We start from the raw sequence: 25,613 nt of genomic DNA on the forward strand, positions 1-25,613 counted from the left end.
AAGCAACATAAAACATGACAATAGAAATATAGGATAGGACAGGACCATAGTTCAGTGGTGGAGCCCATGCCTTGCATGTGGAAGGAGATTGGTTTAACTCCTGGCATCTCTAGGAAGGACTGAGAAAGACCCCCTGACTAAAGTCTTTGAGAGCCGCTGCCTGTGTGGACAAGACTGAGAAAAATGAACCTCTCAGGATAAGACAGATTTGTATGTTCAACTAGCATCCCCTTCTCATTGAAACAGTAAGTGAATGTATGCTACAGTGGTTGTAAAACATCCCAGATTTCACCCACTCTCCCAACCCTTTCCTCCTGAATTATGTACATATTTACCTTAGACTGCTTCCTCCTCCTTCTACAGGTGTTGGGTTGTGTAAATGTGTTTGCTTGCTCCACCCACGCTTATACACGTTCCACGTTTCTTTTTGGCTTTCAGACCCTGCAGTGTTTTCACTTCACAGGAGCCAAACGCTATGGCAAGTATAGCAACTAAGCTGGTCAGAGAGAAGGCAGTACTGGAAGGTCTGGGTTCCAATGGGAATGCAGTGAAATACTTAAAACAGGATTTTGAAACTCTGAGGAAACAATGCTTGCAGTCCGGGACTCTCTTCAAGGATGAAGAATTCCCAGCTTGCCCTTCTGCTCTTGGGTATAGGGATTTGGGTCCATACTCTGCCAAAACTCAAGGCATTATCTGGAAACGACCTTCGGTAAGCATTTTATATCATGTTGATAATCCATTAAGTTTCAATAGCGCTTTGGGCCCAAAATTTGACAACATTAATTTGGAGCTTCTTTGAATTGTAGAAAAGTTTCTTGTCATCTTTTTCCATTGATAAATCTCGTAGGTTTAGTTGGGGATGAATAGGCCAAGGTTTCTTTCTAGAAGATTCGTTCTTTGGGAACTGATGAGGTTGTCAGTCAAAGCAAGCATCAAAACTCAGGAACATTCTGGAGCTGCAATAACTGGACTGAGGTTGCAATTCTATACATGCTGACCTAGTTCTGAGTAGACATGCATAGGATTGCTTTGTAAGAGACATTCATTAAATTTCATGGATGTATGACACATGAAAGCAAAAGGCATCCATTTTGTCCTGTGGACTGTGACAGCCTGGAATAAAGGACATCTGGCAACATTCAGAGTTGAGAGTGCCTGGAGATATTCTTTTTAGATTTCCTCCAATGCTCTGCATATTTGTGATGTTTGAGTGTGCTTAAACTTTGCCAGGCTTATCAAAAATAACTTCTACCATTTTAGAGGACCTTGTTGCTTGACAAGGCATATTGCTGACATATGTGCTTCAGTTTCAAAGCTAATTACACACAACATGGAAGTTGCTTAAAAACTCCATCTTCCTTTGATAGAATACTGGGCTAGTGGAATTTTTCCCAAGCATGTAGTAGAAAATGATCTCTCTTTCTCTCTCTTGTTTCTATCTATTTTCTAAATGGTTTCCCTTTTATTTGAAAGAGTTTGGTTTCATTCTCTTTCTATCTCACTTTCCAGCGGTGGTTCTCAAACCTGCTTTATGTGTACTCAGGTATTGCATTGGGGCATTTTATTTCCTTCTCCCCATTGCAGCACTCTGAGCTCTTAAAGACCACTCCTAAACCTCCTTTGTATTTTGAATGCTGCAATCAAGAGAACATTTAAGGAGCACTGATGTCTTGTGTTGCCTATATCACTATTTATGATAGTGTTGCCCGCTGTTGCCAGAGGCTGGAGGTGTGTTGGGGGAGGGAATGTTTTCAGGAATATTTGTTGAAGTTCTTTGTAGTCTTCCTTTCTTCCTGTCAGCAAAAGTGTTGTGAAACAAGGAGAAATGGTAAAAATAGGAAAAAAAATGAGATGAGCAGAAAATGAAGAAAAGATAAAATAACAGTTGTGAAATCCCATAAGCTATTTCAAATTTTTACTTGCTTCGCTGCATCCTCTACATGTCACGCTGCAAAGCTCGACATGGAGGCTGTCAAGTCTGTGCCAGCAAAATAACAAATGCAGACTTGAGAAGTCCCATTGAGGGGCTTGGGGCTTTCCCTGGGGGAAGGGGATGAAAGTCCCCTTACCCTGAGGATACCTCCAGGTTCCTGTCATATCTGAGAGGTCTTCAGTGGGGCGATCAGAGGGTTTAGCATCCTTAGTGAGGTGGATGCTGAATCCACGGCTAAAGAGGCTCCACCTGTATATATGATCTGTAGAGAAATCGATTTTTCTACACCACAGTCATCAACTATGACACATTTACTTATATCTGTTTTTTTCATTCTGAAATTGAAAGTTAACACAGAATTTGGCTTTATTTGGCAACCACTGAATAAGGCAGTACTCAGTACAGCAGGTTCAACTATTCACCATTGAATAATAGGGAGGTCAACCATTTCAATCTGCCAACGCTAAGAATTGATGTTTTCATTTGAAGTAGCACTGACAGGTCCCAATCCTACCTTTTTAAAGCTGCTGAAGGAGTTGCTGCAATCCAACTTCAAATGACACATCTTTTTAGGCTATTCTGTTTCCCTGAGGACATGTAATATGGAGTGCAGGATACCCTGCTGGTACAGACAAGACAGCCCCTCAATAATTAGGGGGTCCTTCCTATCTGCCATGTGGATCTGGGAGGGATAAGCAGGAGATGGGTAGCCCAATCCTGAACTTCCTGGTTCCGCTGGAATAGTGGTGCCAAAGCGGCTGCTGCTGTATCCAGCAAGTGTTGTGAAGCAGCCAGAGGTCTCCTTGGAGGAAAGGAACTTTAGTCCCCTTCTCCCAGGGAAAGCCCCAAGCCCCGCAATGGGGCTTCTCAAGTTTTCTTCCACATGGAACTTAAGACAAGAGGGGTTTTCCATTCATCTGGGTGTGGACCAGACCTACATCTGCTTAGGCTGTAGCATGTGATCTCAGACTTTGCCCTGGGATGTAGAAGGCATTAGTGGACGCAGTGCAGCTATCCTGAACCTTTTAATTTCCTGTCTTCAAAACCCTCTCTTGGGATGGGGTGTTTTTTTAGAGACCAGTAAACAATGAATATGAAGCAGTGCTGAAATCATCAGAATTCTATCATGTGGCCTGTCCTCCACTGTTCTCTACACATTCCCAAGGCAACAGGCTCCTGATTTTAGAAATGGGTTATGTCAGAATGCCAGATGCAAGGGAGGGCACCAGGATGCAGGTCTCTTGTTATCTGGTGTGCTCCTTGGGGCATTTGGTGGGCCGCTGTGAGATACAGGAAGCTGGACTAGATGGGCCTATGGCCTGATCCAGTGGGGCTGTTCTTATGTTCTTATATCTTTCAAGCTGACCGATTATCTGCTGCTGTATCTCTCGCCTTCATGCTGGAGGCAAGCTAAAAAATAAGCCACTGCTCACCCTGCTTGCTGACTCATCTCAGGATCTGACAATGTGACATGAGGGGATCTGATCTTTCAGTAACTGCTAGGTAGGAAATTTCAACTGCCTCTTGAAAGCTGTGCCACAGTGGCTTCCTCCCATGGCCCACAACTGTCAACTATGTACAGCCTTTCACCTTCATTTAGAACAGTACACAATATGCTTTGAGAAACAACAGGGTTTTTTTTTCCTTTCTTTTCCCTGGAGAGCCTTGGTTGATTTGACATGAATTGTAACTGGAGGACACTTCAGGTTTGTTGTGGAGAGAAATGGTTGTGACTATTCAGCTTGGTCGCAGGCTCCAAATTTAGACCGGAATAAAAACCTGAGAAGATGACAATGCAGCCTATAGAAAGGGGTGTGTTTGTGATCCTTTCATGAACTTTTTTTTCATTCAGCGCCACAAAAAGAGAACTCAAGCACCTTTCTACAGGATAACCATCACGCAGAACTGACAATGATTGTGTGCTGATTTTTTTGTTAATGCAGAAAAATTGAGCCGAGTTGATGGCCACTTGTGATTCTGACTCACCATGTATTGGAACATCTTCCTTTGGATTCAGTACTGTTCTAGAAATCTGATTAGCTCAACCCAGGGTCTAGGAGAGGATGGTAAAGGGGGTAATTTGTACCCGGGCCCAGGGTCAGAAAGGGGGGCCCAGGAGCCAAAGGAGCAGGCCCAGAAATTTCCTAGGATCTGACACTTTCCTGTCTACTCAGACTTTTGCCTGTACGGGATGCAGGGGACACTAACCATGACTGGGGATGCTGGGGACACTACTGATGCCATATGGCTGGGTAGACCTGGGCTCCAAAGACTTATCCAGCTGTCTTTACCCTTCCCTCACCCTGCTTTGCCCCTCCCTGCCCCTATTCTGCTTGCCTGTCACCACCCTTCCCCACTCTTTCACCCCTCCCCCTTTGCAAAGGGGTCCAAAAGAAACTTTGTCTCCCCTGATACAGTTCCTCTCAGAGGCCCTGCTACAACCTGCACTTAAGTGTTCATAAGTTCTACATGCCAAGTTCTTTTCAATAAGCATAAGTTCTACATGCCATGCTCATTGAAAAGAGTCAGTTGTGGTTAACCATTGCATTAAAAAGTGGCTAGAATAGACTAACAATGCAGTCCAAACTTTGCCTTGGGCCGGCACAAGTCGTGAGTCGGCTAGACAGGCGCACAGAGGCGCACCAGCCTGTGGAGGCACCGAACCTTGTGTTGGCCGAGCTGGGCTGCTGCAAGGTTCTGAGGCGGGTGGGTAGGAGGCGGGAGGGAGGTGTTCTGGGGTGGGAGAAGGGTGGAGATGGGTGGCCCTGGGGGCGGGTAGGGGGAGCGGGAGGTGGGGCTGGGACCCAGCAGTTATGCAGGTCCCAACATCTGTTCCCGAGGAGCATGGATAGGTTTCAAGGTGGCGCAAGTTCGAGGAGACCCATTGGGGCCAGGATGGCTTACCTGGAGATAAGTTGCCCCCTACCTCTGGCTGAGCCACTTTGGGCACCTATCCTGCACTGAATACAGCATAATCCTTAGGGTGCAATTCTATCCTGTGCTCCACCTCAAGAGGTGGCACAAGTTCAAGGAGATCCATAGGGGCCAGCAGCCCTTACCCAGAGGCAAGGGGAAACATTTCCCCTTACTCTGGGTGAGGGCTGCTGGCCCCTATGAGTCTCCTTGGACTTGCGCCACCTCTTGACGTGGCACAAGTCCGAGGAGACAGGAGCGGCTTGAAGTCGCTCCATTCCCCCTGGGAATGGGGGTTGGGACTGCCGGATCCCAGCCCCGCCTCCTACTCCCTGCCTGCAAGGCACTCGGAGGAGGCCGCCATGGAGGCTGGATTCAGCCTCCATGTGTCGGTGCATCTCTGTGCGCCGATGCTGCTTCCTCCTTGTGGCATGTTTGCAACCCTCCTGGGCCAGTGCAAGGGACTTGCGTCACCCCATGAGCACCTTTGGATTGCGCCATTAGGCTCATATAGGGCACCCTGAATGCCTTGGAAGGAGAGTGGGATACACATAAGAAATAAATAATTTGAATGGCCTTTGCAATGTGGACAAACCTGAATTTGCTATTTTAGCTGAGAACCAATTTTACGTAGAAAATGGGGGAAAGAAGAAACTGAATCAAAAAACATTTTTAGGGCTTCTTCCCAAACAAATGCTTAAGCCAGTGGTTCTCACTCCTTTAGCACTGGGACCCACTTCTTAGAATGGGAATCTGTCAGGACCCACCAGAAGTAATGTCATGACCAGAAGTGACATCATGAAGCAGGAAAATTTTTTAACAATCCTAGGCTGCAATCCTACACACTTACCCAGGAGTAAGTCCCATTGTTAAAAGCATCTTCATAGTAGCCTGATAAACATACAGATCTGTGACATTTCCCCAAATGCAGTCACATACAATGGTAGCATCAAGTCTAATATATTAAAAAAAAAATATTGAAATGAATGGGGACCCACCTGAAAATGGTTTGCGACCCACCTAATGGGTCCTGATCAGCAGTTTGAGAAACACTGTCATAAACCGTGTGTACTGCATAATGTATCTTTTTCTGGGACTATGCATGTACACCATGTTCACACATATACTTCATGTTCCCAGAGCTAATCAGAGTCAGGACCGGTCTTAGGTGCTACAGGGCTCAATAGGAAAAGGTTTCTGCAGGGCCCCTGCTTCACAGCCAAGGTTTGTTGTAACCAAAAAGGGCTGTTATGTTTTAAGGGGAATTATTATATTACCCTTTTGGAAACCTCAGGATCGCAGGCTAGATAACAAGACAGCGTAATGCAAAGAAATTCCTTGTTTAGCTTAAAGAGGGGACTGGGAGAAAGATAACTTTCAATCAACAATTATATTTTTATTACAAAACACATAGGTAAACATAATGCACATGGAGAATTGATAAGTATAGGTTTCTAGTACTTGTGTCTAGTGTACCTAGCTTTATGGTGGTTGCATGTGCCGTGTATTTGGTGCATCCACGAAGGAATCAGAAAAGGATAGGTTGTAGGGAGGGATTTTAGGGGTCTCTGGTCTGCATAACCCAGTTGCTAACTAAGATGGGGAGAGAATGGGAGAAATAGGTGGGGGAGAAGGGAAAAGATTCCAGACGCAAGATATAGTTACCTGTCCTGGGAAGCAGTCGGGGGTGGGGGTGGGGTGTAAGAGTCCTATGGAGGACCTGTGCCTTGGGGGGCAGCCAGAGAGAGAGACCATGTGGCCAGAGCTTTCTCTTAAAGGGTTGTGGCTGACCTGAAATGACCCGGATGTGGCCTCCTGGATGCGCATGCTCAGTACACACAGTGGTACACGTGGAGTATGTAAAACAGTGGAAGGGTTCAGAAATCAGCTATCAGCAAAGGCTGACCCTGGGGGAGGGGGGGGTAGCTTGCTTCCTGTTGCTACTGGACTTTGGAGTCAGGATGTAGCTTAATGGCTGTGATTTAGTTAACAATAGGTGGAGGCTAGGTACTTAGACTTTGCTGCTAAAGTCTTCCTCCCTTACGGTGTTTGCATATGCAGTGATTGGATCAGGAGGCACAGTGATTAGGTTAAAACAATACACATTTTTAGGGGACTTTTAAGAGAATAGGAGACATTTGCTTGTCCCTATAGAACTAGGTGATCTGTAGCCATGCGCTTGTGACTTGACTTGGCTGTGGCCTGTATGCTGAGGTCCCGCCTACACAATATTCCAGTCCAAAATACATAACCAGATATAAAAATCACAACTTAAAAGGAAAAGGGGGATTTTTCACGTAACATTGTAGCATCTTAGAGATATAAATATTATGGACTTTATACCCCTGTGGTAGAATGGAAAGCGATCCAAATGAACTTTTAGTTGAAAAGCAGTATATAAATACTGTTAATAATAATAATCCAAATGTGCACATAAAAAGTGCATGTTATTTTATGGACCAAATGGATCTAAGTACGTTTTAATACAGAATTGCATATAAGACTAGAATAGATTACCCTAGTGTGGTGACCCTTTGGGTTTGGGGCCCAATTGGGAGCAATTGGTCCTACTGGCTTAAAGTCAGAGTTACCCAAGGCATGCATGACATTTTTGTGACTACTAATAAACCCAGGTGAATTTTGTGACCATCTAACAAATCTCAGTGACACAGCAAGTGAATGTAGATATTGTAACTGTCAGCAGTCATATTGGGTGTCCAAGGTTCCAGATACATGTGTACATAATCATGCAACTTGCCTTGATTGGGGCTTAGGTTTAATGATAAAGAACAAGTGTGGAGGTCAGCTGTAGGGCAGGGTAAAACCACACCCTGGGAGGGGGGAGCCTTTTGTAGTTTGCCATGTCACGGTTTTGATACCAATTGCATCTTCCTGCATGTCATTTTTAAATTAAGAAAAACCTTTTGTTGAAAGCCAATGGAAGTGTTTTTTTTAATTTAGAGAGTATGCAGTGGGAAGAGTAATCAAGATCAAAACTGCAGCAGTGGCAAACTGCGAATGCCTCCCCAGGTCCTGATGTGGTTTTGTCCTATTTTTCAGTCCCCTCACTTGCTGTTTATCATTAAACCTAAGCCCTGGTTGGGCAAATTATGCAATTTGCATAATGGCCAATCCTACCTAACTCCCTGCATGATGATGCAATGGCACCAATCTGGTGACTACTGTATCCCATGGGTGAATTTCAGCATGTTGGCGCTTCCTCAGGAGAAGAGAACAAATTCTGGGGTAGGTCCCTGTTGCAGTCATGGATATTGCTGCCACAAGTTCCTGTTGATAGGTGAAGGTGGATCAGGCTCAGGTATGGGGTTAGAATTTGTCAGGTGCTGCTGTCGTCAACCTGCCTACTTCCTGGGCTTGATCCTCCCTCCTCCTTCTGCCCACCTCTCCCCATTCCATCCTCTCCCTGCCTCCCTGCCCACCTATGTGTGAGCTTACTGGTGATGGCAGGTGTCCACTGTCCGTTGTCACGCAGACATGACCACTTGCAACCAAAAGCTGTTTATGTCATAAAGCTGTTTACGCCACTGGAACACTTGTTCAGGCAGTGTAAATGGCTCGTAGAATTGGGCTGCAAGAGCACATGTAATTGGACCTTTAAAAAGGATACATATTTATTTATTTATTTAAAGCATATACCCTGCTTTGTCTCCTTAACGGGCATATGTGTGTTAATATACAGTGTGACCTTACACTAAATTTTTCCTGTATCATGGGAATTGAGGCTCAACAGACCATACTGTGTGAGATCTATGAGCTTCAGTAATCTGGTCTTCTTGTGGATAAGATACGTAAGTCCCATTTCCTACACTGCAGTTAATCGAGACCACTGTGTTTACTGCATGTGACCAGGCAATTCATCCACAGGAAGAGCTCATCTGGTGAAGAAGCACAGGTGACAACATGTCTTGGGGCCAAATCCTATCCAATATTCCAGTGCATGCACTGGGGGGCATGCACTGTGTCCTGTGATGGGAGGCAGTCAGAGAGGCCACCTCAAGGTATGGAAAGATTTGTTCCCTTACTTCGAAGCTGCATTGCAGCTGCACAGGTGCTGGAAAATTGGATAGGATTGGGCCCTTAGACATTACAGCTTCTGAGCCTGTGCAGTAAATAGCAGCTTTCACATCAAATAGCAGCTCTCTCTCTCTCTCTCTCTCTCTGTGCGTGTGTGTAATTTTCAGTCAACACATAGTGAAGGAGTAAAGGGCTCACTCCCCCCTCCCCATTCAACACAGTTACCATCTAAATTTGTGTCCACATGACTACTTTCTGTTAAAAACAAACAAAATACATAGGGAACCCCCACAACAGGTGCAGGATATAGGGAATTTATTTATTTGCTTAATTTTTCTTGGTCCTCCCCCCCCCCATGGCAACCCAAAGAAATGTTCAAAACAGCATGCAAATACAATGTTTGATTCAACAATTATTTTCAGGAGCTTGTCCCTAACCCTCAGTTCATTGAAGAAGGAGCCACACGCACTGATATTCGTCAAGGAGCTCTGGGTAAGTTGAAGTACACATTTGCTTGAGTAGAAGAAAATAACATCTTGTGCAATCTGGAGAAAAGAATTACAAAATGCACCAAACTTCCATGTGCCATCATCAGAGAGCAGGTGTGCTGTGCCAAGGTGCACATCAAACAAGTTGCTCGAGATGACAATATCAAAACACTGAGTATGAAATCCAGTATGCAAATCATGTTGCCTGAACTCCAGCTTGGCACCTTGTTTTGCATATGACCCAGTGACTAGACTCTGCAGCAAAAGGCACTCCTCGCCCTTCTGTGAGTCTTCCGTGAAACGTTTTCCTTTCAAAACCAGCACAGAATGTCTAATTTAGAGGAATAAGAGACAGGCTGTCTCTAAGGTCTTACTTCATTAAACGTTATTTCTTTGTCAACAGTGCAAGTTAGATGAAACATCAGCCAGGCGAGTCTCATGAGAACTCGGCAGACTTTCAATCCTTTGCATACGCTGTTTGAACAAGTTGCCTTAAAAAAATAGGAGCTTAGTTTTGGCTTAAAAATGCATAATCATGCTCACAGTCAGAATAGTGTGATTTAAAGGTGCTCTTGGAAGGCCCTTTGCATTTTCTATAGTTACTAACCCTATCATGTATTTATTTGCTGAAAACTTCAAGTGGCAAACGGCAGGGGCTTACGTTTGATATTATTTTACAGCTCTTGGCATTTACACTAAGTTTGAAATATCTTTCCATATCCTTGCCATTTCCACTTATTAAATGCCTTGAAGTGTATCAAAGCAGTGCACATGTCTGCAGTGCAGGGCAAATTCCTTAGCTAAAAGAAACTGGAGGGCTTCGTAGGTGGGAAATCTCATTGAAGGGTGTTGCTCAATGGCAGAGTGCATGCTTGGCATGGAAAAGGTCCCAGATTCAGCCCCCTGGGATTAAGAGGCTTTTGTCTGAAACCCTAGTTAACTGCCAGTCACTGTGGACAGTACTGAGCTACTTGGATCAATCCTCTGATTCAGGCTAAGTCTTCATCATATGCATGATTCACTTTTAAAAAACACATGAGTTCTTTGTCAGGCATCCATGAGGCCAAAAAGACATGATGTGGATGAAAAGGGATCTACTGCTATTTTTTTCTCAAATTTAAAAGCAGCCATGCGTGGCCCCAGTTTGGATAAGGACTGCAGCATTGGGGCAGGGACTAAGTCTTTCCTCCACACTCTTTTCATGATTGAAATTTTTCCCAGCTGCTATTTACGCATCTTGGTATCTCAGCTGCAGCAAATAGAGTTTGTCTGGCAGGAATGGGGAAGTCTTCAATTGAGAAAATGATATTGAGGAAGGTATTAACCCCCTCCATCAGTGCTGTGGTTTGCACTCAAATCAGTCCTACATTAAAAAAAAAAAGAGAAGCAGGATCACCTTTCTCCTGTCTAGTTTGGCTCTAAGAGCCCAATCCTATGCATGTCTACTCAGAAGTAAGTCCCATTAGAGTCAATAGGGCTTGCTCCCAGGAACGTGTGGATAGGATTGTAGCCTATGGGCACAATCCTATCCTGTGCTGCAACAGGCAAGCCAAGAGGCCTGCGCTGTATCCAGCACAGGATAGGGGCCAGAAGCAGCTCAGCCACAGGCAAGGGGAAACTTTTCCCCTTACCCCTGGGTAAGGGCCGCTGGCCCCTATGGGTCTCCTTGGACTTGTGCCACAAGTCTTGAGGTGGCACAAGACTCAGGAGAGCAGAATGGCTTGAAGCCGCTCTGGTCTCCCCGGGAATGGGGGTTGGGATCCGGCATAACTATTCCAACTGCATAAAAACTCCAGCTGAAGGTCCTTCTGCACCAGTGTATCACCGTTGGCACACAGAATGTGGCTGTACCATTGAAGCTGGGTTTCTCTCAGCTTGTCGGCAATTGGAGCAACGCTGTACCACTGCTGGATGTTGTCATTGCGGATGTGGTCAAAACGAGTGATACCACTGATCAAATGCAGCATCTTTGTCTCCATGACTTCTGAACATCTTGTTTGGTCTTAAGGTGGTTGCCTAGGGCAGCAGCTTGCAGAGGGTAGAACTGTGGCAAATAGAAGGGGGTGCTCCTCCCAAGAGGGTTTCATGGTGCACTAGCTTCTTCTGATTTGAAACAAGCAAAAGCAAAAGCTTGACATGGCCTGATAGAGCACACAAGTCAGGGTGATAATGGGAAAGTGGTCTAATGGCCTGGGTTTGTTTATAATTGGAAGAGAAGGGCCTGGTAGCAGTCAGAACTGATGTGCAGGCTGACAGGAAATTCATTAACTCCACAGAAAAATTCAGCAGCAACATTCTGATTGTGGACTCACGGAATACTGATGAGTTACCACATGTAGAGTGGACTCTGTGATTGCAACACAGATGTGAAGCAGCCTTAGAGAACACTAATCACTTGGCATGATACTCAAAAGGAACACAATTATGGCCCTAGGCAGACGTAAAATCCCTGTGGTTAAATAGTTGGGTTGTGCAATTGCATGCTTCCTCCCCTTCCATTCCTTTCAGGATCGTGTCATTCTCCCCAAATGTTCTTTATTGACAGCAGCAGCCCAGTCTTATCCCCTCCACCATACAGCATTCAGCTGCACCAATAGAGCACACAATGTATGCTATGGTGGTGGTGTGATCAGAAGGCCAATCAGAGGTAAGTAAAAAACCTCTGGGTAGGCATTCTGTCTGCCTATGGGTCTTCTCAGATCCATGCCAGGTATTTTGCTGGCATAAATCCAAGAGAGGAAGGAGTTAGGAGGCGGGCTAGAAAATTGTGGATATGATTTAGTGTGTGCCTTTGCCATCAAGATCCACCATTTCCAGTCCACTCCCCGCCACAGAATGTCCCAGAATGTCCCAGAACACCCCTGAATCTCCCAATCCCCATCCCTGAGGCTAACTTTCTGACATTGGAGCAGCCTATGGGAGCTGCTGGCATGTAAGCCCCATCTCTGGCCATTTGCTCTAATGGCCTGACAGTGTGCAATGGCATCCCGGCTTTTGTGCCACTCCAAAGGACCTTGCACTGTTAGAGCACAAGTTCCAGCAATGCAAGATCCAGATGGAATTAGGACATAACTGTGGCTACATAATTGCTTCATTAGTGACACTAATGGTATCTATAACCAGGATTGCCACTGAACCAGGATGTGAAACCAATTTGGAACACTAGATTTGTGATGCTTTTTGAAGGACTATAGCTCAGTGGTAAAACATATGTGTCACATGCATAAAACCCCAGAATGATTCCTTAACATCTTCGGTCCCTTTTAGGGAGAAGGGCGGGATATAAATAAAGTTTATTAATTATTATTATTATTATTATTATTATTATTAAAGCATTTTCAGTTAGTAGAATTGGGAATTATCTCTACCTGAATAGAAACTGGATCCAGCCTGTTATATATGTAAGTTATGCAGGATATAAATCCTGCATAACTGATTGGCCCAGACTGATGGATTGAAATCCTACCATCCGATTGGCCCTCTAGTAAAGTTTCAACTGCACCAATCATGGGAAGTCTGGGTGGAGTTAAAGGCTATAAAAAGCCAGGGGTTTGCCTTGTATTTAGCTAGGTTCTGTTCTGAAGATGGAATAAATGTATTGAGCTGTTATCACTATGCCTTCCTTTATTCGCATGGACCCACTACATAATGCTGCCCATGGGCTGCTAGTTGGCCATCCCTGAATAGACAACCCTGGGCTTGATGGACTAGTGCAGGGGTGCCCAAACCCCTGCCTGGGGGCCACTTGTGGCCCTCAGGAACTCCTAATCCAGCCTGCGGGGAGCCCCCAGTCTCCAATGAACCTCTGGCCCTCTGAAGACTTGCTGGAGCCTGTGCTGGCCTGATGCAACTGCTCTCAGCATGAGGGTGACTGTTTGACCTCTCATGTGAGCTGTGGGATGAGGGCTGCTTGCTGTTTGTCATATGTGATTCAGTAGCAGCAGCGAAGGAAACACCGGCCTTGCTTTTTGCAAAGCCTTTTATAGGCCTTGAGCTATTGCAAAACCTTCATTCATTCATATGTTCCATCTCTAATATATTCATCTATGTAAATTTATTTAAATCTTATTCCTGGCCCCTGCCACAGTGTCAGAGAGATGATGTTGCCCTCCTGCCAAAAAGTTTGGACACCCCTGGACTAGTGCATTGGTTCCAAAACTGAACTCACAGAATAGCCCTGGTATCTTCTTTTTCCTGGGTCTTCTCTCAAAATCTGAGGGTGGTGGTGCTGTCATGGCACTGCCATAGCAGGCCACCATGGAAGAAGGGCACTGTGACCACGGTAAGTTTGGGATCCGGTAGACTAATGCTTTGACTTATGCAGTTTACTACACTCCTATCAGTTTCAGCTATCATATTCAGCTCTTTCATGGACTTGAAATTTTCAGGAGACTGCTGGCTTTTGGCAGCTATTGCATCTCTCACATTGGATCAAGAAATCTTAGATCGTGTTGTTCCCAAAGATCAGAGCTTCCAAAAGGGCTATGCTGGGATCTTTCACTTCCAGGTATTGCTTTTAAAATATTTCTATATTAAGACAAGGAGTAAAGGGAAAAAAAGAATAAACTTCTAACATAAGTGTAAATCCAGTGTCATATAACACAAAAAGGTCAGGCTTTGCCCATTGTATGTCTGCTAATGCCTTTATAGTACAGCCTATTTATAATCTCAACAAAAACTGTCTTCTCCCCCCACGCCCCAGTCAGGTTGGTATTGTACCTCCTTACATGTCCTCACTGTAAACTTCACAGTTATTACTTGCACAGAAAGATAAAGCAGTATTGGAACAGGTGTTTAAAGGTGTTGTGATTCTACATGTGGCCCAGGCTGGGACTGAGATTTGGCTTGATTTTTCAATAAAAGGGCCTTTTTTTTCTTTGGGTCAGTTCTGGCAATATGGAGAGTGGGTGGATGTTGTTGTTGATGACCGGCTCCCCACCAAAAACGGACAGCTACTCTTTTTGCACTCAGAAGAAGGCAATGAGTTCTGGAGTGCCCTGTTGGAGAAGGCCTATGCCAAGTAAGTTGGAGCTAATTCTGAGATAGTCTCCATTTATAATAATAATAATAATAATAGCTATTTATAGCAGTCTGCATCAGATCAATAATTCTGCTTGATCACAGTGCTGAATGCTACCAATTGACCTGTACTGCAAGCTGGTTTTAGTAAATGTATGAAGTTGGCCTCATGGTCTTTTTGTGCATCTTTCTTTTTAAAAACACTTCTTTTCCTGTAGATTGAATGGCTCCTATGAGGCTCTTACTGGAGGATCTACTGTGGAAGGGTTTGAAGATTTTACTGGTGGTATCTCTGAATCTTATGACCTGAAGAAAGCTCCACCCAACCTCTATCAAATAATCCAGAAGGCCCTTCGAGCAGGTTCACTGTTGGGCTGCTCCATTGATGTGAGATGCTGGCATCATTGCTTTTTTGAACTTCTGACCTGTCTGGCACTATTGGGATCCTTATTTTTAAAAAGATTCTATAGTGCTATTAACAATTGACAGTGGTTTCATAGTGAAACTTCAGACCAGAAGCAGGTGTCTCTGTCCTTGAAGTGGGCGGCTTTGCATGAACGTCAGTGAACTCTGACAAATAAAAAGGCAATTATCCCCTTTTCAAGAAGGAGTGTTGAGTTCAGAAATGGCAGAGAAATAAGGTTCAGCTATAGGAAAACATTTTCTGTTGTGATGAAGGTTGCTTTCATACTTACTGCTTAGCTCAAATTCCTGTAATCCAGGTGTTCTCAAACTTCTTGGGAGTTAAACTTCTGAGGAAAGTCCTTGTGGGGGAGGGGGGAATGGAGCGATGTGATCCTCAGGATCGTGCTGCTGTTGGAGGCAAGGGGCTTTCTTTCACTTATACATCACAGCAGCAGGCTCCAGGGATGCGGGGGGCCCTGCTGAAGCCTCCGCAGAGCTCCCTGATGTGTGGAGGTTGTGAAAATAACAATCACAACCCACTTCAAGTTTGCGATCATGAAACCAGAAGCGGGTCGCGATTGTTCTATTTTCATTCTCCGTGCATTGGGGAGCCCTGTGGTGTCTTCTCTGGGGCTCCCTGCACACCTGGGAGCCTGCTGCTGCAATGTGTAAGTGAAAGAAAGTCCCTGCTCCCCAGCATGATCCGGGGTGCAATCCTCAGGATCATGTTGCTGCATTTCCCCCTCCCCACCTCTTAAAGTGGTACGGGCAGAGGACCTCAGGCTGGGGTGTCACAATGCCCAGTCTGAGAATCTATTTTTTTACACAGGACCCAGCAGATGCTGTTGCAGTCCAGTTGCATTGCAGTATTTTCTCAGTTGTCCTCCAACCTTTTTTCTGACTTTTCCCATTCCCCATTTAAAATGCATATTATCAAACTATTTTGAAACATTTGATATATGTTCCTATGAAGCATAGGTATGAAACAGATTGGTATGATATATCTAGGCCTTCAAATATGAATCCAGGTTTTGAACTAACACCTCAGTGGGCAGATTTTGATATCTAGGAAAATTTGGCTCTTTGCCCCTCGCTCTTTCCCATATTTTCTTCCAATTTAATAGGTGCAGTACCTATTGCCTCATTTTCTGTACCACTATGTGATGTGTACAGGGATACTCGTGTATCTTCTTCTAGATATGCCCGTTTACTGCTAGAGAATCAGCATTCTTATTTATCTATGTTAGAATAGCATATTCTGATTTTGAAAGTGAAATTTTTAGGAGGTAATTTGATACATGATACACTATTGCAGTCCTATACACACTTTCCTGGGAGTAAGCCCTATTGATCACAATAGGACTTACTTCTAAGTTGTTTGTGCTCCAAGTAAAATAAATTTAACATAATTATTCAAGTTCCCTTGAAGGCAAGGAAAAATATATCTTGAACTTGAAATCATAAATTCCAGTCTGACCATTTAAAAGATTCACATATCTATTTTATCTACTAAACAGTGTGTGTATGTTGTACATGTCATGTCTTGACAATCTTTTTATTGCCCTAGATCACCAGTGCAGCTGAAACAGAAGCAATCACAAGTCGCAAGCTTGTTAAAGGTCATGCTTACTCTGTTACTGGAGCAGAAGAGGTAAAAACATGGACGGCTTATGCCATATTAGCACGGGATGATCAAGAATTGAATTCATGCTCAATGCCACTTTTAGACTGTAGTCCTTGGAACACTCCTTTAGAGCTGGTGCCTTTAAAAAAGTTTAATTCACACAGTGGATGAGCTACTTACATTGTAAGATCAGCTGGGCAGTAGAGCACATTTCCCAGTGAATATGTGGAACCTCTTTCCCTGGAGCTTTTAAAGAAAGTGTTATAGCTAGGAAAAACAGGTTATTGCAAGGGTTGCAGTAGATGACCCATGATGAGAACCTGTTCAGCTCCAGTTCACGGTTCCATGAATTCTGTTGCCAATTAGTTTGTGCCACAGATAATGAACAGATCATGTTCCTAAGGTAACACAGGGCCCAATCCTATTTAACTTTTCAGCTCTGGTGTAGTTACAATGCAGCTCCATGGAAAGGGAACACATGTTCCCATACCTTAAGAAGGTCCCAGTAACTGCCGCTTCACCACAGGATGCAGTGCACACCCCACTGACACAACTGCACCAGCACTGGAAAATTGGGCAGGATTGGGCCCACAGTCAGGTACATAATAGAGAAATGCAACACTATGTGAAATAACTAGGTGCCCGAGATTCTGTTTGTGATGTTTGCTGCAGGTCAACTATCATGGCCGCCCAGAGAAACTAATCAGGATAAGAAATCCATGGGGCGAAGTGGAGTGGACTGGAGCCTGGAGCGATAAGTAGGTTATTATGTGCTATGTGTTCTTTCTTGTGTCCTAGATCACCACTGTAATATCATATCCTGTTTCCTGGCTTGCACATGCAAAGCGTTGCTCATTTAACACACTTGATATGATTTTAATTATGGCATTGGCCCTAGAGAGTTTATTTCCCCTCATAAATAGTGCATGTGGGGCACTGATCGGGACCATGGGAATAGGGCTAAAGTCCTCATTCTCCATCATGGTTCCAATCTGCATCAGTAACTCCTTGCTCCAGAAGAAATGCCAGGGCCAAGGATGTGATTAAGTTTCCCTCTAGTTTTCCATCTAGTTGTCTTCTTAATTTTAAAATATGTAACCCCCCCCCCCTTCCTCTGCCATGGCAAAGGAAAGAGGGACAGACAATTCTTTACTACAGACAGTTGCCCTAGAAACAGCCACAGAACCCAGAAGAGTTTTTCAGTAATTTTCAACTGCTGTGCTCCAAACTTATGTTGCACACCTGTGGACCTTTTGTGGCATACCAATGTGCTGCAGCACAATGGTTGAAAAATCACTGCCCTGGTCCATTACGCTACCCTCCTCTATCTACATCTCCATTCTCCTCTTTCTTTTCAAAACTAGGGAGTGGGAAGAGGAGGAGTGGGTGGCCACCCCTCACAAATCAACCACAATATATGTGTGCATCACTTCAGCAATGAAGAACTGCACACAGGCCTTCATTGTGGGTTTTTACGTCACTTACAAGTGGGTCCCACAGCTTTTTCTGATCATGGCTTGTGATAATTTTTTTTTTGAAAGGAAAAACTGTGATTGACACCACCCCTTCATACCTGAGGTGATACCTAAGTGCGAAATTACTTGTGAAAAGCAGCTGGATGTGTTCCAGCCTTTGTGCTTTGAAGCAGTATCTTTCTGGGCAGCCTTGCTCTCAGCCCAGATGTCTCTCATTACTTAGTAATTCCAGTTACAGGGAAGCTACGTGTGTGAGGTTTGCTGCTTCAATGCCACCCAGCACCAACTGAAATTCTGAAAACTAAAGGGAGAAATGTCCTCAGCCTTGAGTTAAATGTGTTGGCTGCAAAATGGTGCTCTGCTAGCTGAGGCATGAAGCAGGTCCTTGGAGTAACTGAGATACAGTTGGCCTGTGGTACAACTGAAGTACCAATTTTTCAGTGAGTGCAGCTGACGCAGATGGGCTCAGTGTCAGGAACAGTAGCCTTCTGCATCCACCTCAGCATGGGCACCGAGGAGGCTGTTTGTATGAGCCTTCATTTCACAGCAGCCGGTTTATATTGCTGCAATTGTGGTTCTTTTGATCAAATCTTTTCTTCCACTTTCTGTACTTCGCTGGTTTGCATTTCACAGAGATGTGGGAACTGACAAAAGAGCTAATCTCCAAATGAACTACATATTGCGACCCAGTGTGTGTTGTTAAATTCAACATCCTTTTTTCTCACAATGGGTAACCAGAAGCCTCTGGGAAGCCATGAGCACAGGGTGAAGGGGCACTCCTCTCTCCCCCCCCCCCTGCTGAGCTGGACTTTCTCTGAACGTGGAAGGAGCATGTCACCATCAGAACTCCTTTTCAAGCCATCCAAGTTAGCGGCCATCAGATCTTGTGGCGGCAAATTCCATGCATTAATTGTTCTGTAGGACAGCCGTGTACCAGATTATTTTCCTTCTGTCCCTACAGTGCTCCTGAATGGAATTATATTGACCCCATGCAAAGAAAGGCTCTGGATAAGAAGGCAGATGATGGTGAATTTTGGTGAGAATCTTTAAATTGAGGTAATATTAGTAGGATATGGACACATCAGAGTTTAATCATATAACCTGATGCAAAGGTACCGCGCAGTAAGTCTCATTGATGGCAGCAGGACCAGGGTTAGCTCCAAGCCTTGGAAAGATGTCCTTGCTGGAATCCCCTCATCTCTGGGGGGTCTCTTCCTCCTCACTGCCGCCAGTGGCCTCAGTTGTTCTGCCTGGTCATCTCTTTGCTTACCCAGCTAATTAGCAGTTGTGAGCAATGAGTAAAGTGGCAACAGGGGTCATTAGACCCAGCACACTCAGTTCTTGCAGCTACCCAGAGAGAGAGAGGGGGGGCAGAGGAGTAAGCAAGAAAACAGATGGTATCGGCTCCTGCTGCTCCTTGTTGCTGTCACCACTGGTAAGGATGCTGACCCCAGCATCAGACCTGAGCAGGGCTGGTTCAAGACTTCCTAGTGCCTGAGGCAGTGTGCCAAATGGTGCCGCCCTTTGCCTGGTGCCAGCCTCTGTGCTTCCAGAATGGGAAAAGGAAGAAGAAGCGGAAAGGAAGAGGAAGTTGGAGGAGAGTGGTAGTCAAGAGTAGGGGTGGTAGTCAAGTGCATTCACACTGTCTTCTTCTCTATCCTCCCCTTCTTTTTTCCGATTGGGAGAATGAGGAGCAGAAGGAATAGTAAAGGCAAATGGACAGATGGAGGTGGTTACCTTCTACTAATCTCATTCCTGAGGCACCAGTCTAAAGGCCCAGTCCTATCCAACTTTCCAGCACTGGGGCAGCTGCAATGCAGCCCCAAGGTAAGGGAACAAGCAGCACAGCAGCACCGGTACTGAGAAATTGGATAGGATTGGGCTCTGCAGGTTGCAGAAGTAGCCGTTTTGGTGTTGCTGCATTGGTGTGGGGGGAAGGATAGGATTGGGCTGTGAATCTATGATTAAGGGCCCAAACCTATTCAACTTTCCAGCACCGGTGCAGCCTCAATGCAGCCCTGAGGTAAGGGAACAAATGTTCCCATAACTTGAGGAGGCCTCTGTGACTGCCTTCCCATCACAGGAAGCAGTGCATACCCAATTGGCACAGCAGCACTGGCATTGGAAAAATTGGATAGGATTGGGCCCTCAATCAATATATCAGATCAATATTTATTTCAGGGGGTTACAGCCCAGAGAAGTGTCTTGAGAAGTGTACAATACAAGACAAAAATGCATGAGATGCATTCTCATTCTGAAAATGTCATTATACTCTTCTTGGAAATGTTATATGTAAGGAAGCAGTGAGAAAATGGCTGTAGGCTAGGCCCTCATTAGTTCTGTCAGAATGGTGAGACATAAGGAAGAGATGTGTACTTCAGAAAAGATCCCATGAGCTTTGCAAGCTGGGTGATACATATTTGAACTTGACGTTGGGGGTTCAAAATAATCATGTCCTCCTTTCCTGCTTACTTGTATTTTCAAAATGCAAAAACAAAAGAAGACTGCAATTGGTGGGTAGGACAGTTGAACCCTTCATGAGTTTTCAGCTGTGTTCTCACTTTGCTTATAGGGACTAGACCAGAAGTTTCAAATATAAAGCCTATGACCCAGATATGGCCTGTGGAAGGTTTCTATCCAACACACAGGATAACTAGGTGCTCTCAGTGCCATGCTCCCAGCAGCACTGCTTTTACTGGGAAGGTGAGATGGAAGGAAGCCTCAGAAGGCAAGGAATGCTACGGGCAAAGGGGCAAACCAAGTGAAAGAGGGAGATGCAGCTGAGGCACTGGGAGAGCCGAATTATCATGCGTGCCTCCCTTTCAGTACTGCCACTTCTGCCGAGGCATTGCTTCACAGAGCATGTCTCAGCTGCTGAACTGTGAAGTGACACATCGGCAGAAAGGAAACTGCTGAAAGAGTGGCCTGCATGATAATTGGGCACTCCCAGCATCATCATCAGTTGCCCTCAGCTGCCTAGCACCTCTCAGATGCTGAGCTGCAAAATGATGCCTTGGCAGGGTGGCTCTGCTGAAAGGGTGACTCATGTGATGATTAGTATCTGTGCTCTCCCATATCTTGAAAATATGATCAAGATTTCCATATTTCCTCCTGTTGTATGCAGCTAATGAGTTTCCATGTGAGAACAAAGTGCTTATTTCTGTCATAATCTACTTCCTGCTAAACACATCACTTCCAGCCCTCAGCAGGCACCATATATGCTATATAAAACAAGGTTGACACCAATGGGCTAGACAGTCATGTGCCACCTCTGGCCTGGGTGATTGTGCAATGTGCAAGGTGAGAGTATGCCCCAAAAATCTTTGCAATGGTGCAGAGAGGCCCTGAACCATGCCCATACTTTGCACAGGGACAGGAACTGGAAACGAACCGTAATGACTCTAGTGTTTTGGTCTGGTTGGCAACCTTCAGTCTCGAAAGACTATGGTATAAGCCTACAGTACCCAGTATTTCCAGGCGGTCTCCAATCCAAGTACTAACCAGGCCTGACCCTGCTTAGCTTCCAAGATCAGACAAGATCAGGCATGTGCAGTCTACCTGGATTGTTAAGTGCCGGAGTTCAGGCACTGTATTTTTAATTTCTAGTCCAATGCAGTGTTGTCTGCAACTAGTAGCTGTGATGATTTTCTCTATCATCTCTTGAATTAAACAAAGTAGCCATTTGGTTTTGCCCTTTCTGTGTGACCTTTCCTTCATGATATGTAACAATAACAGCATTCCGGCATGTGTGCAAACCCACTGATCCTCCAATTGTCTCTGAGCATGTACAGAGTGCTTTCATCTCACTCTTGCTGCATGTCACAGCATGCAGGATGAAGGTAGTGACCATGAGATAAAACCACTCTGGACATATTCAGATATGGCCATTTGCCCCCTCCCCCCCTTTTCCTGGCCTTTGAATGTGGAGTAGATGGTACTATAAGGGTTTAATTGCCACAGGATGGCCTGGTGTTACAATTCACTTGTCTCCTCTACCACAGAGCTTTTTCTTGAACTGTAATGTGGGAAGCAGTTCTGTGTGATTTGGGGAAGATGTACTAGATTCTAATCCAGTGTGAAATCAGGATAACATGACTGGATTCAAGATACTGATCACTGAGGAGTTCAGGTCTTAAATATTGGCAGGGAATTCCTAAACGCTTCAAAGCTTTGAGAATCCGAATGCCAAGTTGTTCCCTCATGTGATTGCTCTTTGAAGCCTTAGTAGAAGGAAAAAACAATGGCAAGGAGTATATGGCCAGTTCCAACCTCACTGAATAGGCTTGTGTGCTCTTATGGTGGCAGGATATCCTACTCGGATTTTCAAAGGCAGTTTACAAAACTTGAGATCTGCAACTTGACTCCTGACACGCTGACCAGTAATGAGATTCACAAATGGGGAATGACCTTGTTCAGTGGAAGCTGGCGACGAGGAGCTACAGCTGGTGGCTGCCAAAATTATCCAGGTAAAGTGCCAAGGGAGAAGGGAACCACTACCCACAGCAACTGCCCACATAGCTATCTTTTCTGTTGTAGGATCACATGCAGGTGGTTTCAGTGGGCTGTCTTTATGAGCCCCCATAGAAGTTGCAGACAGTACATCAGATTCTAAGTGCCTTCACTTCATGAGAACATAAGAACAGCCCCACTGGATCAGGCCATAGGCCCATCTAGTCCAGCTTCCTGTATCTCACAGCGGCCCACCAAATGCCCCAGGGAGCACACCAGATAACAAGAGACCTCATCCTGATGCCCTCCCCTACATCTGGCATTCTGACTTAACCCATTTCTAAAATCAGGAGGTTGCGCATACACATCATGGCTTGTACCCCATAATGGATTTTTCCTCCAGAAACTCATCCAATCCCCTTTTAAAGGCGTCTAGGCTAGACGCCAGCACCACATCCTGTGGCAAGGAGTTCCACAGACCGACCACACGCTGAGTAAAGAAATATTTTCTTTTGTCTGTCCTAACCTGCCCAACACTCAATTTTAGTGGATGTCCCCTGGTTCTGGTATTATGTGAGAGTGTAAAGAGCATCTCCCTATCCACTCTGTCCATTCCCTGCATAATTTTGTATGTCTCAATCATGTCCCCCCTCAAGTGTCTCTTTTCTAGGCTGAAGAGGCCCAAACGCCGTAGCCTTTCCTCATAAGGAAGGTGCCCCAGCCCCGTAATCATCTTAGTCGCTCTCTTTTGCACCTTTTCCATTTCCACTATGTCTTTTTTGAGATGCGGCGACCAGAACTGGACACAATACTCCAGGTGTGGCCTTACCATCGATTTGTACAATGGCATTATAATACTAGCCGTTTTGTTCTCAATACCCTTCCTAATGATCCCAAGCATAGAATTGGCCTTCTTCACTGCCGCCGCACATTGGGTCAACACTTTCATCGACCTGTCCACCACCACCCCAAGATCTCTCTCCTGATCTGTCACAGACAGCTCAGAACCCATCAGCCTATATCTAAAGTTTTGATTTTTTGCCCCAATGTGCATGACTTTACACTTACTGACATTGAAGCGCATCTGCCATTTTGCTGCCCATTCTGCCAGTCTGCAGAGATCCTTCTGGAGCTCCTCACAATCACTTCTGGTCTTTACCACTCAGAAAAGTTTGGTGTCGTCTGCAAACTTAGCCACTTCACTGCTCAACCCTGTCTCCAGGTCATTTATGAAGAGGTTGAAAAGCACCGGTCCCAGGACAGATCCTTGGGGCACACCGCTTTTCACCTCTCTCCATTGTGAAAATTGCCCATTGACACCCACTCTCTGCTTCCTGGCCTCCAACCAGTTCTCAATCCATGAGAGGACCTGTCCTCTAATTCCCTGACTGTGGAGTTTTTTCAGTAGCCTTTGGTGAGGGACCGTGTCAAACGCCTTCTGAAAGTCCAGATATATAATGTCCACTGGTTCTCCCGCATCCACATGCCTGTTGACCTTTTCAAAGAATTCTATAAGGTTCGTGAGGCAAGACTTACCCTTACAGAAGCCATGCTGACTCTCTCTCAGCAAGGCCTGTTCGTCTATGTGTTTTGAGATTCTATCTTTGATGAGGCATTCCACCATCTTATCCGGTATGGATGTTAGGCTGACCGGCCTATAGTTTCCCGGGTCCCCCCTCTTTCCCTTTTTAAAAATAGGCGTGACATTTGCTATCCTCCAATCTTCTGGTACCGTGGCCGTTTTGAGGGACAAGTTGCATACCTTAGTCAAGAGATCTGCAACTTCATTCTTCAATTCCTTAATAACCCTTGGGTGGATGCCATCAGGGCCCGGTGACTTATTGATCTTTAATTTATCAATGAGGTCTGAAACATCTTCTCTTTTAACCTCTATCTGACTTAACTCCTCGGTCAGGAGGGGCCGTTCGGGCAGCGGTATCTGCCCGAGGTCTTCTGCCATGAAGACAGATGCAAAGAACTCATTCAATTTCTCTGCCATCTCCAAGTCTCCTTTTATCTCCCCTTTCCCTCCCTCACCATCCAGAGGGCCAACCGCTTCTCTGGCGGGTTTCCTGCTTCTAACATATTTGAAGAAGCTTTTATTATTCCCCTTAATGTTGCTGGCCATGCGTTCCTCATAGTCTCGCTTGGCCTCCCATATCACCTTCTTACATTTCTTTTGCCACAGTTTATGTTTCTTTTTATTCTCCTCATTAGGGCAAGACTTCCATTTATGGAAGGAAGCTTCCTTGCCCTTCACAGCCTCTCTAACTTGGCTGGTTAGCCATGCGGGCACCCTCCTGGATTTAGTGGAACCCTTCTTTCTTTGCGGTATACACCTCTGCTGGGCCTCTATTACTGTTGTTTTAAGCAGCCTCCATGCACTCTGGAGAGATTGGACTCTTTTTACCCTCCCTTTCAACCTCCTTCTAACCAGCCTCCTCATTTGAGGGAAGTCCGCCCGTCGGAAGTCAAGGGTTTTTGTGAGAAATTTGCCTGGTATTCTTCCCCCAACGTGCACGTCAAAACGGATCGCAGCATGATCACTGTTCCCCAATGGCTCAGTAACGTTTACATCTCTAACCAGGTCCTGCGTACTGCACAATATTAAATCCAGAGTCACCTGTCCTCTGGTGGGCTCCGTGACTAGCTGATCTAAGCCACAGTCATTTAGCACGTCAAGAAATCCGGTTTCCTTATCATGACCAGAACACAAATTGACCCAGTCAATATGAGGATAATTGAAGTCCCCCATGATTACAACCCTGTCCCTCCTTGTCACCTCCCTGATCTGTTTCCTCATTTCAAGGTCCCCATCAGATTTCTGGTCTGGAGGACGATAGCACGCCCCCAGTACTACATCGCTGCACAAGCCTGGTAATTTAACCCACAGAGATTCTACGGTGGAGTCGGATCCACCTTCAATCTCTGCTTTGCTGGATTCTATCCCTTCCTTAACATAAAGGGCCACCCCACCTCCAACACGCCCCTGCCTGTCCCTCCTGTAGAGTTTATAGCCTGGGATTGCGGTATCCCACTGATTCTCCGCATTCCACCAGGTTTCCGTTATGCCCACTATGTCAATATTTTCCCTTGTCACCAGACATTCCAGTTCTCCCACCTTTGCTCGTAGACTTCGGGCATTCGCATAAAAGCATTTATACATGGAATGCCCCAGGATGGGCTGCTTATTCGCTCCTTTGTCCCCGCATCCTCTCATTGTGCCAAACCGTCTATCACATCCCATCACCCTACCTTTCCCAATTTCT

At 45.3% G+C, this 25,613-nt stretch overlaps 1 protein-coding gene across 1 annotated transcript in view; it reads left to right on the top strand.

The window, feature by feature from the left end:
* Positions 1-475: 475 nt before the first annotated feature.
* LOC136636547 (calpain-8-like) overlaps positions 476-25,613 on the top strand; it is a 57,214-nt gene continuing 32,076 nt past the window's right edge. Inside the window, exons 1-9 of the mRNA XM_066611678.1 lie at positions 476-712; positions 9,307-9,376; positions 13,761-13,879; positions 14,259-14,392; positions 14,610-14,778; positions 16,364-16,447; positions 17,093-17,178; positions 18,857-18,931; positions 22,201-22,361. Of these exons, the coding sequence (XP_066467775.1) occupies positions 476-712; positions 9,307-9,376; positions 13,761-13,879; positions 14,259-14,392; positions 14,610-14,778; positions 16,364-16,447; positions 17,093-17,178; positions 18,857-18,931; positions 22,201-22,361 (1,135 nt within the window). The remainder of the gene's footprint in view (positions 713-9,306; positions 9,377-13,760; positions 13,880-14,258; positions 14,393-14,609; positions 14,779-16,363; positions 16,448-17,092; positions 17,179-18,856; positions 18,932-22,200; positions 22,362-25,613) is intronic.

The sequence above is a fragment of the Tiliqua scincoides genome, chromosome 1, assembly GCF_035046505.1.
Source record: "Tiliqua scincoides isolate rTilSci1 chromosome 1, rTilSci1.hap2, whole genome shotgun sequence".
NCBI classification, from domain to species: Eukaryota; Metazoa; Chordata; class Lepidosauria; order Squamata; family Scincidae; genus Tiliqua; species Tiliqua scincoides.